Source organism: Danio rerio, chromosome 24 (assembly GCF_049306965.1).
Source record: "Danio rerio strain Tuebingen ecotype United States chromosome 24, GRCz12tu, whole genome shotgun sequence".
Lineage (NCBI taxonomy): Eukaryota > Metazoa > Chordata > Actinopteri > Cypriniformes > Danionidae > Danio > Danio rerio.
Window position 1 is genome coordinate 24,313,606 of NC_133199.1, and position 20,319 is coordinate 24,333,924.

The 20,319-nt window shown below is 33.7% G+C and overlaps 2 protein-coding genes across 12 annotated transcripts in view; both read right to left on the reverse strand.

Annotated features, from left to right (window-relative positions):
- The window catches only part of vill (villin-like), a 31,531-nt gene extending 23,540 nt beyond the window's left edge, over positions 1–7,991 (reverse strand). For 2 of the 8 annotated variants that reach the window (XM_073940647.1, XM_073940645.1), the window contains exons 1-3: positions 7,899–7,991; positions 5,032–5,254; positions 2,975–3,079 (exon numbers count right to left, since the gene is read on the reverse strand). In XM_073940647.1, the coding sequence (XP_073796748.1) occupies positions 2,975–3,079; positions 5,032–5,074 (148 nt within the window). In that variant the 5' untranslated portion in view covers positions 5,075–5,254; positions 7,899–7,991. Of the gene's footprint in view, positions 1–2,974; positions 3,080–5,031; positions 5,255–7,898 lie in introns of those variants that run through there. The other 6 variants (XM_021470314.3, XM_021470312.3, XM_073940648.1 and 3 more) reach the window with 3 other exon arrangements.
- A 264-nt stretch (positions 7,992–8,255) lies between these two features.
- ctdspla (CTD (carboxy-terminal domain, RNA polymerase II, polypeptide A) small phosphatase-like a) overlaps positions 8,256–20,319 on the reverse strand; it is an 82,369-nt gene continuing 70,305 nt past the window's right edge. For 3 of the 4 annotated variants that reach the window (XM_068217120.2, XM_005162710.6, XM_068217118.2), the window contains one exon: positions 8,256–9,164. In XM_068217120.2, the coding sequence (XP_068073221.1) occupies positions 9,039–9,164 (126 nt within the window). In that variant the 3' untranslated portion in view covers positions 8,256–9,038. 4 annotated transcript variants of the gene reach the window in all.

Below are 20,319 nucleotides of genomic sequence, written 5' to 3' on the forward strand. Positions count from 1 at the left end.
ATACTATTAGATTTTGTCAATAGAATATAGTAGCAATATATCTAGCTGCACAATATGCTATCCAATTAGTTACATTCTATGAGATTGTTATACTTAATATTCAGGGGCAAAATTGATGCACCTCCATACTCCACACAATAGTTGAATTAATACGAAGCATTTAATACACATTGAATTTATTGATGATATAAATCTTGTTCTTGTTTGTTCAATTTATGGTTAACTAACAAATATCAATGACACAGTTTATTGGTTCAGTTATGTTAAAAGTATGTAATACAAATGGCTGAAAATAGTTTTTTCTTGGCCTAAACATTGTTTTGAGTGTAAAAACAACACAACATTAAAATGCATAAAACATAAAAAATATTTTTCCTGCAACATATACAAGTATCCATCAAGAAAGAAGCGTAATGTTTAAAACTTAAGCAAATCGAAAATTTAAGCTCTCTTGTACCTGGACTCAAAAAAAAAAATCTTTTTCTAGAGTTATATTTTTGAGTATAGTTTTACGTGAGTGCTTAATTTGTGTATTTGTTCAATAACTGTAAATATACATTCAACGGCCACTTTATTAGGTACACCAGTCCAACTGCTTTTTAATGCAAATTTATAATCAGCCTCAGTGGATCACATGGCAGCAACTCATGCAATTAGTCATGTAGACATGGTGAAGACGGTCTGCTGTAGTTCAAACTGAGCATCAGAATGGGGAAGAAAGGGAATTTAAGTGACTGAATGTAGCATGGCTGATAATGCCAATTGGGCTGGTCTGAGTATTTCAGAATCTGCTGATCTACTTGGATCTTCAAGCACAGCCATCTCTAGGGTTTACAATGGTCTAAAAAAGAGAAATATCCAGTGAGCGGCAGTTCTGTGGGCACAAATGCTTATTTGATGCCAGAGAGAAGAGCATCTCTGAACGTACAAATGTCGAACATTGAGGCGGATGGGTTACAGCAACAGAAGAGCACACTGGGTGTCACTCCTGTCAGCAAAAAACAGGAAACTGAGGCTACAATTCACCAAAATTGGACAATAGAAGATTGGAAAAACATTGGCTGCATTGATGAGTCTCGATTTCTGCTGTGACATTCAGATGGTAGGTTCATTGGCATTTTAGGCAGTTCTGAAAGCAAAAGGGTGTCTAACCCGGTACTAGTAGGGTGTGCTAAATAAAGTGGTTGGTGAGTGTAATATAAGCTTTTGACCAAGCTGACATAACACATAATAACAAAATACACATTTAAACGTGCAGTTTACAGTATTACATTTCAGTTTTGAACCAAATGTTGTAACAGACATTTGCAAAAGCAAAAAAAAAAAAACAGGAAAGACTTTATTTATTTATTTCATAAAGATGTGCTTCATCACTCATAATGCTAAGTGACGGAGAACAGATGGTTTTTGAAAGGATGATGAAGAGGATTTGAATATGAGGAGATTTAGCTAGGCTAATTAACAGTGATACCCAAATCAAATCTGCTCAATAAACACAAAATTACCAAAAACCTGCTTCCAAATTCATATTACAAACTATGAGGAAATATTTAGCAACTCTGCATTCATATGATAGCCAAAATTCCTTTCAGACGTTTGCCTCAGTCACTTCAAAGGAAAAGCCGTTAGGGCAACTATCCTGCAAATAAACAGCAGTAGCCAGTCCTCCCTCATAATACTCAGGGCTAACAGTGAAAAGAAACGCTGACCTTTCATGATCACCGCACAGCTGTTGCTAAGAAACTGAGGTGCGGAAATATTGACTCAAATATTGAGTTGAGGAGGAGAACGAACACAAGAAAAACCCTATAACAGGATGAAAAAGATGACGAATTTAAGGGATAGTTCAACCACAAATCAACTCGTTCACTTTGTTATCATTTACTCACCCTCCATTTTGATGTACGCTTTGAGAATTGTGTCAAACACAAAAGAAGATATTTTTGAAGAATGTTGGAAACCGACAATTGACTTCAATAGCATTTTCCCTATTATGGAAAACAATGATTACAGGATTCCAACATTCTTCAACAAAAAGAAAAGAAAGAAGAATCGTGTTCAACAGGAAAATAAACTTTAAAGTTTTGAAACCAATTGGGTAAATTGTGAGAAGTATTTGTTTTCATTTTTTCGACTATATCTCTTTAAGAAAATGCAAAGTTACAAAAGAAAACTATCTGAACAAATCTTGGAAAATAGCTGCTTAGTAAAGAAAATGCATTACACTGCAAAAAGGGACATGTCAAGCAACATGTCTACATGTAAATAAAGCTTGATGTATGAAAAATAAGACTCAAAACCATGTTTACTTCAGTAAATGCATCTTGATTTTAGAATGCTTATAGATTTTAATGTAAAAAGGATCAATATGCAGTGAAATACTTTTAAGAAACAAAAACAAAACATAAAATAATACTAAAGATAAGCACATTACTCCATCTTAATATATTACATTGTACCTTTTTGTACACAGAACAGTTTGAGTGCATTTAACTTTTTTCATTCCATTTCTTTTTTTTCCTGTATTATGACAAAGCCATTCTTCAGTTTTTTGTTTATAGCTGTCATGCCTTTATTTTTTAATTTTCACTGCCACTGTTGTTTTGAAATGATTAAAAAAATACTATAAATAGACATTTATTTTACTGATAACTAAAAACGATGTGTGCTTTCTGTCCTGTGCAACTGGTTCTTCTGTCTATTGACAAAGCTTTTTATACAACAGTCTGCACAGGCTTTTTCAGAATAATCAATGACAGAGTAGTTTCATATTTCCCAGTATGACAAACGTAAGCATTTCTGTTCCACACAATTTGTGAAATAACAGAGTAACAAATCGAATGAATTAAATCTTGTGCTACAAATCCAAAGATACTCCGAAGTTCTTAGTAGTGGTTATAAGTAAATATTTGACATACAGACATATAAGGCTATAATTTTTATGTTGCGTTCAATGTCTGAATAATTGTCTTACCTGTGTGTGTCAGACAGAGGTGTTGTTGAGGTTGGTGTTGTACTGTATGAATGAATTGTGTTTTCCTCTTTGTGCTGATCAGGGAAAGGCTTTTACTGTCCAGCCCTACAGGTGAGACACACCTTCAAACTCACACAGCACTGTATATGGAGAAAAACTGCAGCTGCTCTTGACCTCACTCGCAAGCCTACATTAATACACCTTTACAAATGAAAACTCCATTTGAAAATAAAACCTTTAGAAGCAATCAAACACAAAAGACAATCATTAATGACTAAAGTATAAGTTTGTCTGTTCTGTATTTTCATATTGAACAGATACAGTGCTCAGCATAATTGAGTACACCCCATTTTCAAAATGAATATTTTGATCCATTTCTTAGTAAATATACTGTAGGCAATGTATTTTGATGCATTTAAACAAAACAGATTTATTAAACAGATAAATTTATTAAAATATAATTTTAGTCACTAAACATTTTTAAATTCAAGCTAAATGTTGCAAAAAAAAAAAAAATTAAATAAATTACAACCTACAAAATTTCAACTAAGTTTTTCAAATTTTTTTTTTGCTTCTTTCGATTTTTCAAATTTGTATTTAATATTTCATTCAATCATTCTTTCATTAATTTTCTTTTCGGTTTAGTCCCTTTATTAACCTGGGCTAACCACAGTGGAATGACCCGCCAACTTATCCAACATATGTTTTACTTCCACTTCCAGCAGCAACCCATCACTTGGAATTAATAATTTTCTGTGACATAAATTTGGCTGCACTAGTTTTTGGACTGTTATCGTAAGTTATTTTAGTTAGATAAGCTCCAATTGTGGCTTCAATACTGACTAATCTAATGTATATGCACAAATACTGTATAATGTTATATAGCTTCCTATTAAAAAGATAAATTTAAAAGACAAATTTGTAAGGGGTGTACTTATATATGCTGAGACTGTACACATATTTATAAAACTGTAAGACTTTAATTGTAAGACTTTAATTGTTGCTCCAGTGAGTTGAGTGAAAATACACCCAAAACACACACGCACCACAGTTCCACTGAGTGAACACACACACACTGCTGCAATGAGTCAAGACACAAAGCACACTCATGCTTCATTACTTAGTACTCAGTACGAAAAAAAGTCCACAAAAGAGGTCTAATCCTCTCATATATGGCTCTGAAACTCTGGAAAAGCCGTCCTGACTTTCTCCGAGGCTCAGACACACTCTCACAGAACAAAACTAGATTAAAGACCTACCTTTTTATTAAAGCATATACACAATGCATCAGACATAGGATGCATGAGTGTGCTTCATTCAGGTAAGTGGGCTTGACAAACCACCTGTAGGACATACTCTTTTTATTACACCAGGCACTTGTTAGAAATACTGCTATGTTTTATATATTTCTTTTTATGATTGGTTTTATAACTCATTTGTTATTTATAGCACTTCATTTTCGCATTGACATTTAATATCTCTTGTTCAAATACATTATGAACAGCAGCTACGCTAATTCGTTTTTTGTTCTCCATTTCCACCTGGGGATGCCCATCCTGAGGCCTCATAGAGATTGAGGAATTCATTTTACTTAATTATTTTATGGTATTTTATAGTAACTTAAAAGGAAGAATTCAGGCAATAATACTTATTATACGGCACTGTACAGAATAACAAACAGGCCTTTTGTAACATATTTCCTGGATGTAATGGTTTAAGTGAGATATTTAAATAGATCTCTAGATTCAGCTCACTAAAAGCAATTTCAATTCTATACTGAAGGTGAGCTGGTGAGACTATGTTGAAAAATATTTGCATCATTTTTGACTCTTTAATGTATAATTCTACATTATTTGTTTATGCATTACGATGGAGACCATTAAATTCATATTTTCATTATTTTGGCTGAAGTCCAGAGCTGTCTGGACCAACATGAGGGTGAGTGCAATGCATAATAACTACATGTGTCATTTTGGCTGAACTAATCCTTATTCCTAATTAAGAATCTGCTTGTTTGTCATGCATTCTGTCAGTAAATCAAGTGTGTGTAAGATTACTGGAGGTCAGCGAGTCTGGAGTGTGTCTGGATTCCTCTCGCATCGGCTCTTTCACTGTTAGATCAGAAGGAAAGCTTCATTTGGGACACACAGACACTCTGGAGAGCCGGAGAGAGGAGACACTGATTAATCTGTTCCACTCCAGCAGATGGAGAGACTGAGCGAGAGAATTCCCTGCGAGAGACCCCTGGGCTGATATCAGAGGCAAACCACCCATCAGCCGCTAACAAACACAGATAAGAAAAGAGAAAATGCTGCTTCATTAATGCTCAGAGGATTCAGCTTAATTGCAGAGCAGAATCGAAGGCATTCTGATAGAGGAGAGAGAAGGACGACACTTCTGTCAGACCACAAATATAATGTGTAATATGTATGTGCGTGTGTGTGTATGTATGTATGTAGACACATAGTTGAGAGGACAAATGGATGGATTGATATATAGAATGCATGGATGGATATATATAGGCACATGGATAGGTGGATATATATATGCATATGGTTGGGTGGATGAATAAATGGATAGATTGATATACACACACACACACACACACACACACACACAAACACACACACACATATATATATATATATAGGGCAAGGAAGGTAGGCGCAGTGGGTAGTGCTGTCGCCTCACAGCAAGAAGGTCGCTGGGTCGCTGGTTCGAACCTCGGCTCAGTTGCCGTTTCTGTGTGGAGTTTGCATGTTCTCCCTGCCTTCGCGTGGGATTCCTCCGGGTGCTCTGGTTTCCCCCACAGTCCAAAGACATGCGGTACAGGTGAATTGGATAGGCTAAATTGTCCGTAGTGTATGAGTGTGTGTGTGAATGTTTGTGTGAATGTTTCCCAGAGATGGGTTGTGGCTGGAAGAGCATCCGCTGCATAAAAACTTGCTGGATAAGTTGGCAGTTCATTCGGCTGTGGCGACCCCGGATTAAAAAAGGGACTAAGCCGACAAGAAAATGAATGAATGAATATATATATATATATATATATATATATATATATATATATATATATATAGTTGATGTCAGAATTATCAGCCCACCTGTTTATTTTTTCCCGTCAATTTCTGTTTAGCGGTTTAACACATTTCTAAACATAATAGTTTGTTCTGTAGACAGTCTAAAAAAATAGCTTAAAGAGGCTAATAACTTTGACCATTAAAAATTGTTCATAAAAATTACAACTGCTTTTATTCTAGATAAAATAAAACAAATAAGACTTTTTCCAGAAGAAAAAATATATATCAGACTTACTGCGAGAATGTCCTTGCTCTGTTAAACATCATTTGTGAAATATATAAAAAAAGAAAAAAAATCAAAAGGGGGCTAATAATCTGACTTTAACTGTATATCAATCAATACACCAATCAATCTTCCCATCCACCCATCTATCCATGTGCCTATATATCCCTTCCATCCATTAATACATCCCCTCTTCTGTATCTTCAATCTGCTATCAGGACATTCAAATTCTAACAACAGAAGGCATCTGAGTGTATTTAACAAGAATACTCTTGAAGGCAACAGATCAACAGGGTCTGTCTAAAATGTCTGTCTGGTGTCAAGGTTTACCAGCTGGTTAATTGTGTAGATGTTAAAGTATGTGTATGTACAAATCATGCTTGTCCTTTGCATGCTGGTGTCAAAACAGAAATGAAAGTTCATCATTTACTCACTCTTCACTTGTTCAAAACCTTATTTGAATTTGTTTAAAGAATGCTGGTAACTGGCACCTATTGACTTACATAGCATTTTTCCCTACTATGGAAGTTGATGGGTGTCAGCAACCACATAAAAAAATCTTCTCATAACAATTTGAAACCACATGAACGAGAATAAATGATGAGGTCATTTTCATTTTTGAATGAACTATCCTTTTAAACATTCATATACTTAATCATTTAACTGCGCAACAAGAAACCTTCTAGATTTCGGAGTACTTTTCTCACTAACACTATAGTAAAATACACAAACACACACACACACACGCACACACGACAAACACTCATGACAATAGTAAAGCAAACAGATGTGACTCATTTCCAGAGGATCAACCCAACATAACAGAGCTCATATTCAGCTGTTCCTTTCATCCACCGTCCCAGAGACACCTTAGGCAAACAGCAGCCAAATTCAAAATGTACTTTCATACGTGCAGTTTTCATCTCTATGAGGCAAAACACACAACCAATTACGCTCAAGGTCATGTGATTCAGAAAGGCTTATAAATACCATATTAGGTTATTCAGAAGTTTATCATCAGACCAGGAAATACTGACCGTGTGCAATCTTTTGTGACCTAAATAAATGTTTCATTTGTGACCCTGGACCACAAAACCAGTCTTATGTGATACGGGTACATTTTTGGCAATGGGTCAAAATACCAGACTTTTATTTTATGCCAAAAATCATCACAATGTTAAGTAGAGATTATGTTCCATGAAGATTTTTACTAAATTTAATTCTGTAAGTACATAAAAACTGAATTTATGATTAGCAATTTGCATTGCTAAGAGTTTCATTCAAAGAAATGTAAAGGTGATTTTCTGAATATTCAGTAGTTGTAGCTTTTTGAACCCAGAAATTAGTGATTTTCTCAGCCAAAATGTTCTAACAAACCATACATGGAACACTTTTATTTATTCAGCTTTCAAATCATGCATAAATCTCCACAAATTTCCAAAAATGTTCACTTAAGACTGGTTTTCCAGGGTCACATCTGATAAATTAAGTACATCACAGAAATAATTTGACTAAATCAGTTAGGTTACATCAAAAAGCATAATTCTATAAGTCAAGGCAAAATAGTTGATCCTTTAACAGTCTAAACTGAGATACCTTAGTGAAATAAAGCAAAAAATCTTACCTTTTTCAGCAGCCAAGGTCAACAGACACAATAATTTAGCACTGATTCCAATATATATTTCCATGCAACCTCCAGAAGTAACTGTTTACTGTCACAGGTTGCTTCCCCGCAAGTGAACCGCCTAAAGTTCATGACAAATCATGCAGAAAACCAAGCGAACGCCCAGAGTTTGCTCATTAACTAGATGTCGAACAGCCACTTTCTCTCTACAAAATCAAAACCTGTGAGGAAAAGGCGAGCATATTTAAATTCACTGTAGTGTAAAGGTCCTGTACAATGGAGTCTTTGTGTATAATCGGCTTCCCGGCATCCCTTTGGAAACTGCTGAAGTGTGATGCAAATGAACAGACACAAACATTTTCATACTGATTGCATCTTTTATTTCCACGATGATTAATAATTTCAGATCCTGACGTATTGGATTGTTTTTTTTTTACAATATATGTAGCGTTATTAGTTCAGATCACAGTTGGCTAATAGATGCAAACGCTTCTTTTGAACACAATACTTGCTATATTTTCAAAGGCATTAAAAGAACCCAAGAAAACAAGCGCATCTGCTTCTCTCCAGTCCAGTGAAAAGTCTGCGTTTTTTTTTCCATCAAAAGACTCACCGTTTACCTTGGTCTTACAGTAAGGGTTGGTTTAAAGGTTTCGAACTGTAAATATGCAGCATACAAAAAACATGTCCTCATAAAAACAACAGTCAGAAGGCACTTTGTTTGGTACAAGAGAACAAAACGAAATAAAAAAACAAAAACAAATCACAGTTGTTGGAACTACTGATGAAGACTGCCTGCATAGCCTGAACTGAAAAACAAAAAGTTGAAAGTGTTTACACGCCGGTCCAGAAAAATAGCATGTCTTGTTGATCTTTTTTATATTCAAGAATATTAAACTCGTGTTTCTTAAAAAAAAAAAAAAAATGACGCTTTGTTTTACTTATTTTCATTGTGCGTCAAAAGGTGAACTCAGATGTGTATTTGCTTGCCAAGGATTATTGTAGGCCCTTGGTCCATTGAGGATCTGGAGTAGTTGGTTGGATGAATGGCATCCTCTGAAGGCCAGAACTGAACGGACGGACGGATGGATGGATGATGGATGGAGGGTGGTGTTTTGGAGGCAGTGTTGAGCCCGTGTGCTACCTGTCCCTCAGGCTCTGTAACACACTGTAAACGTCAGTCTCTCGGCTTAGGCCTTCAAACAGTGGCAGTAAATCCAGGAGCTCTGTGTCTGTCATGTCATCAAACCACGACTGAACTGGCACCTGCACACACATAAACAGAAGCATGTTTGTTAAGCTAGTAAGTGTGTTTAAATTTGTTTAATGTGTGTTATTACAGAAATTTCCTATCTCTGTGAACTAATTAACTTACTAACTAACTAATTAGGTTAACTAACTAACTAACTAACTAACTAACTATCTAACTAACTAACTAACTAACTAACTAACTAACTAACTAACTAACTGTCTGTCTGTCTGTCTGTCTGGTCGTCCCTTAGTTTGTTAACTAGGTTAATTAGGTTAACTAGGCAGGTTAAGGTAATTAGGCAAGTTATTGTATGAGAATGGTTTGTTCTGTAGACTATCGGAAAAATATACCAAAAAGGGCTAATAATTTTGACCTTAAAATGTTTTTAAAAATTAAAAACTGCTTTTATTCTAGCCTAAATAAAATAAATAAATATTTTTTTTCTCCAAAAAAAAAATATTACAAGACATAATATGAAAATTTCCTTGCTCTGTTAAACATCATTTGGGGGGGTTATACTTTACACAGTTATACTTTAACTTTATCTAAAATAAATTGTATATAAAATTATTATTTTAGAATTATTTAGGAAAGGACAGTACTACTACTTTTATTAATATTAACATATATACTGCATTTCCAAGTACTGGGTTGTTATAGAGGGCCAGGAGTGCCAGTTAGAAATAAAACGAAGAATCAATTTGATAATTGATGTACATGAATGTATATAAATAAATCACAATTAAAATGAGCAATTAATGGACAAATAAATAGACATATTTAAATGTGTTTATTAAATTGTGTGCGTAAATGTCATTTAATAAAACAATGCATTTAAAAATAAAATTTAAATGTTGTTATGATTTATGTTTTCTTTCTGTCTTTTTTTCACCCTCCTCTCCGTTTGCTCAACCCTTAGGTTTCTTAATGGTTTATTATTCAGTCCATCATCATTATGGCGCTCTCCGGTTCCACCAATCCCAGGACGAGCCGCAAGGATTTAAAGCCCTGTCAGATCAGTGTGTAGTGTGCGCTCTGCCTCGGCGTACCCTTTGTGCTCCACGCAATTTGTTTGTGAAAATGCTTCGTCTATTTAGTGATTTATTTCAGTTACTGTGGTAATTCGAGTTTGCTTGTTGAACTTTGTTGGCTTTAAGTAACATAATATCATGGTTGTTGTGTGATTCTAAACTAAGCTTTGACGGACTTATCCGGTTTGGTTTGTTTTAGTTTAGATTGATGTTTTTTTAGATTATTTTGAGTGTTTTGCCACCCGTGTATTTTGAGTTTTGTAGTGTAATTAGTTTAGTTCGAGTGTCGTATACACTGAAGATCTCCGTTTTTTATTTTGTGTTTCTTTTTGACGCCTAATTTAGACTTTAGATTTAAGGATTGTTTTGTTTTGTTAATTTCTTTGATTTGGCTTACACTTGTTTTTTTGTTTAAAGGTAAAAATTATAAATGTTTATCCCCCCCCCCCCCATTTGTTATTGTTACATGTTTCAATTATTGAGTAAAAAGCTTAGATAAGAGTAACTGATCCTTGCCTCATTCTTGATCTGTCGCACACATTACACCTGTCTCACTTAAATGTCACAGCATCCCACTTTAACATCATAAACACGTAACAATGTATAAATAGAAAATTTTATAAATGTTGATTTAATTCATGTTTTGGAAATGCAGATTAATCAGACAATAAAAATCTATATTTATAGGTCATTTAAAATGCATAATTTAAATAGCTTTTTTAAAAAGGCATTTGGCAAGTGCTTTTCTGTTTATTTGCTACATGCGTTGCTAGAGTTGAAAATAAATTGAGTTTAACTTTCAACTTTCGCCTCAAGTCGAATTAAACGCTCTCTCACTTGCAAAATGAAATGGTTTAGAGTTAGTTAGTTAGTTAAGGGTTATGATTTAAAAATGCTTTATTAAATGACATTTAAACTAACAAATTAAAAAATACATTTAAATATATCCAATTAAATTGTGATTTATTTATACACATTTTAATGCTTCAATTATTAAATGGTTCAATCGATTCTTCATCTTATTTCTAACTGGCACTCCTGGTCCTCCTTAAGTTGTGGCAGGAAAGACATAAAACATATACCAGAGTAGTCGGCACTTGTGGCAACCCCTGACAAATTAGAGACTATGCCGAAGGAAAATGAATGAATATATACTGTATAATATAACCTTATAGTCTTATACATTTAAAACGTACAGTCAAAATGTCATTCTGATTTCATACTAATTAATTGTGCAGGCCTATGAAGCAATGTTGACAGATAAATGCACACACCGTATACAGTTCTTATGCCAGTCATGTTTGGTGTCCTGAGAAGAGCTCTCTGTCATCTCACAGATGACAGGCTTTAATCAGCACCTTCAGCTCATTAGTGTGAATAGAGAAGAGCAGCTTCTAATCTAACAGGAGGGATGGAGACGCAGCTCCTCTCACCACAGAGTCGCTCTATAATTGATGAGAAGTTTTGACAAAGGAGTGCGGAGTGCCAGAGGCTGGATTTTTCCTCATTAGTTCAGCTGGAAAAAACACAATCTTTCTAGGATAAAACCCCAAAAACGCACACAGTTCTCAGATTCAACAAGCCGCCTTTAATATTCACCTCATTCTGCGCTTGATTGGTGTGTTTCAGAGATTGGGTAATTTGTATAGTTTCATTCAAAGAAACTTAAACAAATCACTTCAACTAATAGGACTGTGTTACTAATAATCCACATCCAGAGCCAGGGATTCTTTAGACCTTTTTAAGACCATTCTGGACTAAATTTAAAACATTTTTAATGAAAAATCGATTGAAAACAGTTGAAGGCAATTTTATTAACCCTCCTGAGAAATTATAACTGTTTTTCAAATATTTCCCAAATATTTTCAAGGAACATTTTAACTGTATTTTCTATTACAGTAATATACATAATAAATACATCATACATAATAAAAACATAATAAATACAATTCAACTTTTAATAATTGTTGTTCACATTTAATAATATTAATAAAAAACATTTTAAAAAGTAAAAAAAAAAGTATATAAAAAGTATTTAAAAAAGTATATTCTGACATTCACATCTGTCAAAAAAAAAAACAAGGTTTATGTTTTAAATAATAACTCCAACTCGAATTGAGGCATTTATTTTAGGCCTGTATAAACTATCCAACGTCTTTGCAAATTAATGCAATACTATATGTAAAAACAAAATTATTATATACTATAGTAGCCTACAGTATATATATATATATAAAAAGGTCAATACTGCCTTGTCGTTTATCATCTTATTCAGCGCGCACGCATTGAACCGCATGTGACAGACAGAGGAAATGAATTAAAATAACATAGGCTAGAATTAAAATAATATAGCCCACTTTGCAGCTTTCTGTAAAATTATAGTAGGCCTACATATAAAAACAGCACCGGACTGTTTCTGAGTGTTTCGCTGGTAATGTCATTAAATAAATAATTAGGCCTATTTAATTATTCATCTATTATTTATGTACAGTAATTAAGACATAAAATGAGATAGTAAAATATAATCAACAACGAAAATGTAAATTAAAACCGTAAATGAAAACGTAAATAAAAAAAACTGTACAACTCTCTATATTTAGGCTAAAACACTGCTTTATTAATTACTTTATTTACTTATTTATTTATTTATTTATTTATGCCTACTTATTTGTATGCATGTTTGTACTTTTATTTTAGTTGTATTTTATTTATTTAATTCTACTTTCCAAAATGATTCCTCATTGCACTTAGTAAGTTTAAAATGATAATAAAGCATGTTGACAAATTTTTAATGATTAATGAAGGAATTATAATGCTTTGTTTTATTGTTTATCTACATATCTTCATCTTTCAGTCGCAAACTGAAAAAAAAAAAAAAACATTCTTGCTGCTTTAGAGCGGCGGCAGTAAAGACATGGCAGTAATGCTCATTTTAAAGTGTCACCCACTGTATATTTTTTTCTCTTGGAGAAAGTCTTATTTCTTATAGTTTTGCTGGAATAAAAAAAAAGAAATAATGCCAATCTTATTAGCCCAGTATATTTCATTTTTTTCTACAGAACAACCCACTCTTGTCCAATGACTTGCCTAATTAACCTAACTAGCCTAGTTGACATAATTAACCTAGTTATGCCTCAGACTACTCTTTAAGTTAAATACTAGTTCCTGGCAAAATATTATGTACTGTCATCATGGGAAAAAACATAAATGAAGTTAGTCATAAATTAGTTATTAAAACGATTATGTTTAAAAATGTGTCGGAAAAATATCACCATCTCCATTAGCACCAGATGCTAACCCTACACTAGATGCCACATGACATGTCTAAAACACTATTTTATGTATTTTGCTATACAGTGCTCAGCATCCAGAATACGAGTACACCCCTTACAAATCTCTCATATAAATTTATAATATAAATAAGAAGCTTTACAATATTATATTTGTGCATATACATTAGATTTGTCATCACTGAAGCAAAATCTGAAGTTAATCTAACGAAATAACTTACGATGACGGTCCAAACACTAGTACATCCAAATTTATATGTTATAGAAAATAAAAAAGAGGAAAAATCTAGAGAAGCAAGAAATTAGAAAAAATATTGTAGGTTGTAATTTAAATGTATTATCTTTCAATTGCTAATTTTGGTTAGGGACTAAAATATTATTTTAATAATAATTCTGACTTAAACTGTATATTGTTTTAATAAATCTGTTTTGTTTAAATGCACAAAAATTCATTGCCTATATCCACTGAGAAATGGATACAAATATAAATTTTCAAAATAGGGTACTGAGCACTGTGTGTGTGTGTGTGTGCGTGCGTGCGTGCGTGCGTGCGTGCCTATGTATTTTAAAGTGAATAAGATATTTACTGAAACATCACAGTAATGGCTTTAACAAATTATTAATTTGGTAACACTTTATTTTGATGGTCCATTTGAGTATTAGTAGACTGTCTGCTTTATATCTGTTGATATTGCTGCTAAACAGACATTTAACTGACTATAAGAAACTTTGCAGGAACATGTCAACTGACACTAACCCTAACCATAACCCCAACCCTAACGCCAACCTAACAGTCTACTTATAATCTAATGTGAATTAGTTGGCATGTAGAAGCAATGTAACTTAAATTCAACAAATGGACCATCAAAACCAAGTGTGACCATTAATTTAAGTACTTATTGGTGTATTCTAAACATTTAGTAGAAAATTAACAACCCTTGGGAAATATTTTTAAAAGAATTAATACTTTACAGGAGGGCTAATCATTTTGTCTTTAACATTTTTATTGGTATAGAACAGTGGAGTATAGACAGGAAAGCACCACAGTCTTTTGAGCTGCCACGAGCCTTTTCTGGGGCTAGGATGAACACATTCAGAATATGCACTCCAACCATTTCCAACCATACATACTGTATATGTAGATATGGACAGTTTGGCATGAATGCCATTTGAAGGGCCTTGCATTCATTTAAATGCTTTGAAAAGATTTCTGTAATCAGATGACAGTTTGATGAAAACTTTGGCTTAAGATATTAAAGGGTCACGAAACACCAAAACACATTTTTTGAGCTGCTGACAGTCGTATATGTGTCCCACACTGCTAAAAACACTATTAGGACACCTACAGTAGGTGAGAGTTCAAAGTGGCTATTAACGCCGCGGCTGGTACCGCCGCCGTTTGAAATAGGTGCCGCTCTGTTTTTAGTGTATGACCGCAGTTTGTGAATGAGCCGCCAGGGGGCGCAAAGGGACGGGATGCGAACGGACAGAAATAGCCCATACAGCTACTGTGCTTGTAAATGATATTAAACAATAAGTCAAAGCATTATAATTCCTTCATTAATCATTTAAAATTTGTTAACACGCTTTATTGTAAACTTTTTAAGTGCAAAGAGGATTCGTTTTGGAAAATAGAATTGAAGAAGTAAAAGACAACTAAAATGAAAGCACAAACATTTAGTACAAATAAGTAGTCTTAAATAAATAAATAAATAAATAAATAAATAAATAAATAAATAAAGCAGCCTAAATATAGAAAGATGTTCAGTGTTTGCTATTTTGATAGGACTAAGACAAGACATTTTCATTCATGTTTTATTTCTATTTTTATTTCCATTTTCGTTGTGGATTATATTTTACTATCTCATTTATGTCTCAACAATTGTACATAAACGAATAATAAACGAATAATGAAAATAAATGAATCATGAAAATAGGCCTAAATAAATTATTTATTTAAAGACATTGCCGTACAGTACGTGAAACACTGAGAAAAATAAATTGACCTACCTTAAGCAGATCACTAAAAGTATAATAAAAATATTTTTGCCGCAGGACATAAATTAAGTTTTGCAGGTTTATTTTTAATAATTTAGTTTCAGTTCTGTTCAGTTTTTTTTTTTTTCAAAACGTCAATGTTCTCCTTTAAAGTAGCTATAACTGTTGTTTTGTTTTTGTTTTTTTACTTATGGCTCAGTATGTTTTGTATTTTAACTTCATATTCAGTCACCTTGCAAATGTGAAATATAATGCCGCATAACCGCGGAAAAAGAAGAAAAAGCTGTCAAAGGTTAGAGCTAATTCATCAAAATAAGCTATATTAAAATACAGCATTTATGTTAATACAGGCAGAGTGTGAACAAATGCATTAAAAGGCAAGCACATATCTTAGCCTTAGTTTGTTCACACTCTGCCTGTATTATTAAAGTTCTCTTTAAAGTATAACTGTTGTTTTGTTTTTTTAATTAATGGCCCAGTATGTTTTGTATTTTAATTTCAATTTCAGTCACCTTGCATATGCATTTGAAATATAATGCGCGCATAACCGCGGAAAGAAAAAAAAACTGTCAAAGGTTAGAGCTAATTCATCAAAAGGTCTGCTTTCTGCTTTCACTCTCCCCAAAAAATGCTCTGTTTGAACGATTTAATTATTATCATCGTAACCACTATATAATTATTTAAACTTTCTCTGGTGTTTATTGTTTTTAGAAAATATCTAAAATATTAAAAAAAATATCTTGTAAAATGAAAGTTTAATTTGACTTTAACGGTTTCATTTATGTAGGCTACATAGACCTATACCTAAACTGTTATAGCTTGCTTTTGCTTGTTTTATATTGGTTTATTTATTCAATGCGGTTTTATCCGATAATAATTCTTTAAATTATATTTTAATATGGCTCAGGCAATTTTTTCAAGATTTGACACTTGTTTTGAGTCTACAAAAGGGGACAGGTAATTTGTAAAGATGTATGTCTTTCTGTTGTCTTTAATATGGTGTATAGATTATTATGCGTTATTGAAACATCAAGGGGACGCAACAAAGTCACTTATAAATTAAAATTGTATTATGCAACAGCCTTTAAAACGGAAACATAAGGGCGATTAAGCAAAAAGACCTCAGCCTATAAGGTTAGATGTTTTCTTTCCCTTATTTATTTATTTATTTATTTATGTGTTTGACGCATGTAACTCGTGTGCGATCGGTGTAATGACGGCAAGCCATCTTTCCCAGACTCGGGGCAAAAAAAAAAAGTGTTATAAAAATAAAGTTGCCGCAGGACATAAACGAAGTCCTGCAAGTTTAGTTTTAATAATTTATTTCCAGTTCTGTTCAGTTTTTTTTCTCAAAACGTCTGTTCTTCTTTAAAGTAAAATTTTTAGTTTTTTGTTGTTGTTTTTTTTACTTGTAATGGCTCAGTATCTCAATATATATATATAACTTTTTGAGCGTTATAAGCAGTTCGGTGTTAGTTTTTATATCAAACCGAAACTAAACAGCGCATTCTCTCCGCCTCCTCGTTCATAACCAGCTGGACACACGCTGCTGAGGCAAGCAGGAGAGATAGCCTACTCCGTCATTCATAATCTTAGCTGATGTATCTGAGTCGAAAGAATATATTAAAGAGGAATGTTCTTTTAACAGTCCCGATACGTTTAATCTTTTTATTATTTTTATTACTTTTTTCCTGTCATTTCTCTTCATCAAATTATTTTTTAAGCTGCTTGATTATGTTAAAACAGAAAGCAGAGCCCGTCAATTGAGAGCGATGCATGTCATGTGTTGCATAATTGCCTTTTTTCCTGTGCGTGCGTGATCAATTTCTGATCCTTTTTTGCTCGGGCTCTCACACACAACCTTTATGTCTGCTGTGTCTTTAATATGGTGTGTAGATTATTATGCGTTATTGAAACATTAAGGGGGACGCAGCAAAGTAACTTATAAATTAAAATTGTATTATTTTATGCAACAGCCTTACATTTAAAACGGAAACATAAGGGCGATTATAAGCAAAAAGACCTCAAGGCTAGATGTTTTCTTTCCCTTTTTTATTTATTTGTTTATGTGTTTGGCGCATGTGTGCGATAGGAAAACTAGTGTAATTACGGCAAGCCATCTTTCCCAGACTCGGGGCAAATTCCGCCTTTCCATTCACTCTGTCCCGAAGCCATCCACTGCGTAAAACATATGCTAGATAAGTTGACGGTTCATTCCGCTGTGGCGATCACAGACTAATAAAGGGACTAAACCGAAAAGAAAATGAATGAAGAATGAATGAATAAATTAATAATAATAAAATAAAAATAAGGTAATAATCTTTAAACACAAATTCCGCGTAAGCGACCTTTTTATTTTTAGAGATGGTACATTTGAATTGCCTCTTCCCACTTCCCCCACCTCAAAATTGAAAGTTGCAAAGAGAACTATAGCTCATTTACACCTCAATAGCAAAGAGCACAGCCCATTCACACCTCAACACAGAGCAAGTTTAGCGGAAGAATGTCAAATCAGAATCACGCAGATGAAGCACACCAGCAACTACTTTCATGAAACTATTAAATGTGTATTGTCATAAATTTGCTTATTTGCAGCAGCTTTTTTTCGCGCAACAGAATTGCGGCGTTGGGAAGCCGTCAATGAATAAAAACAGGGTCAATAGTGAAATCGGCTTTTCATTGTATCCCTATTACCTATATCAATGCATTGAAGGCCTTTTATGGTGTCATCACGATAGAATAGCCTAAGTTATATTGAAATAATTTAAAGAACAAAGTTATAAAAACTCACATTACATAAATAAACAATTAAAAATATGTTTAGGTGGTCTTTATTTAATTGCCCTCGTGATGATTGTGTGCTTTATCATTATATGCGTTTTACTTATAACGTGATTCAAATGATGGATCTGCGACAGAGAAACTAGGGGTTTTGGGAAACATGCATCACTATATCCTTTTTTTCCCCAAACTGTGCATAGTTCAGCCGCAAGTTACGTCTTTTTTTGGGAAAGCACCCCATGTCCGCTAGTGCCGCGCGCCTCTTTCTCTGGGCAAAAAGGAGTTGATTTTTAAAATATTAAATATATAGATTAATTAAATATTCAGCAAAAGAGACATTTATTTCATATTTTACTATGCATTTCATCTGATAGGCAAATCTTTATAGCTTAATTAAACACATATTGTCAAAACCCACACATAGGCCTATTGTATGAAAATGAAAAGGGCATTTTTTGTTATTATTAGACTACTATTTATTTGTTGCCTAGGCTATTTTCACATTTTCACATTTGAGGTGCTTTATTGGCATGACAAGTAACTGTACGTTCGTTTTGCCAAAGCAGTGCAGCGTCGCGTCTCACAAACAAGACAAAAAGGGCAAAAGGGGCAGTAGTGCAAACAAATATGAAAATAACATAATAAAAAATGATTAATAAAAATTAAAATATAATAAAAAAATAAAAATATAATAATAAAAATAAAAATAGATTTTTGATAACATTAAACAGTATAAAGGTAATGATAGTACCCTATTATCAAAAGTAGGTGTTGTTGCGCGAGTACTGAAGAGTGGTGTTGACGTGGTGTTGTCAAGAGCGGTGTTGTTGCGCGCCTACTGAAGGGCGGGACCGAGGGTGTGCCGCGTCGCGGGGGCACTTTTGATCATTTTGGAAAGGCACTTTCTATCCAAGACTAAAAAGGGCATGTGCACTGCACAGGTTGAGCCCTATGTGTGCACGTGCCTGTCTCGGAGTATTTAGTGCACTTGATATGCAGCTCCGTCTCAATCAGCTGCTGAGGGCACAGCCGCTTCCCCACCGGCAGCCATGTCCGCTGCCCTCTTCTAACATGTTAGAAAATTTTGCAAATCAAGCTGTCGGTATCTCCCCGCGGTTGAAATTGTTCGTTATTCGAAAAAAAAAAAAGAATAAATATCAGTGCGCAAGCTTTCTAGATTTATTTTAGGCCTATTCAGCTGTTTTAATCTTGCAATTCTGATAACTTTTAGAGATAATGTCTGTTTTTATCAACTTGTCTGTCATTTATTTCTCATTTGCTACTTATTTTATTAATTTGTTGATGTTAATATACTACAAATAGTCTTGTATATGCATCTAAAATCCTTTGGCATTCAAATTTGCTTTGAACTTGAAAGAGAGAAAAAATCTGATTTTACCCGTCAAGAGCACATTGCATATGCCTTTTTTAAATAACATTTATTTAACAAATATTTTAGCACATCGAAAGCAGCCTAATTAAATTACCTGTCTTTTGATTAAAACCTTTATGCAAAAAGATCAGAAAAAAAGACAATATATGCGACATGACATCGCTCTCATGCCACGATTTGAAGATAAATTCGCTTTTAGGCGCTGCTTTGAATAAAATAAAACTATTAAAAAGCAAATTAAAGACACTCATAAAATAAAACATTAATAAAGGAGTATCTTATGAAAAAACACCAATTGACGGGCTCTGCTTTCGGTTTTAAAAGAATCAAGCAGCTTTAAAAATATAATTTGCTGAAGAGAAATGACAGGGGAAAAAAGATTAAACATATCGGCACTGTAAAAAGAACATTCCTCTTTGATATATTCTTTCGACTCTGACACATCAGCTAAGATTATGAACGACGGAGTGTCTCTCCTGCTTCAGTAGCGTGTCCCGCTGGTTATAAAGGAGGAGGCGGAGAGAATGCGCTGCTCAGTTTCGGCTCGATATATTTAATTAAAAACTAACACCGAGCTGCTTATAACGCTCAAAAAAGTTAAACTAAAATGCACAACTCTTGTTGGTTGCACCTGCGGGATGCACAATAAACCTAACGCGCCATTATTTTAATTCTA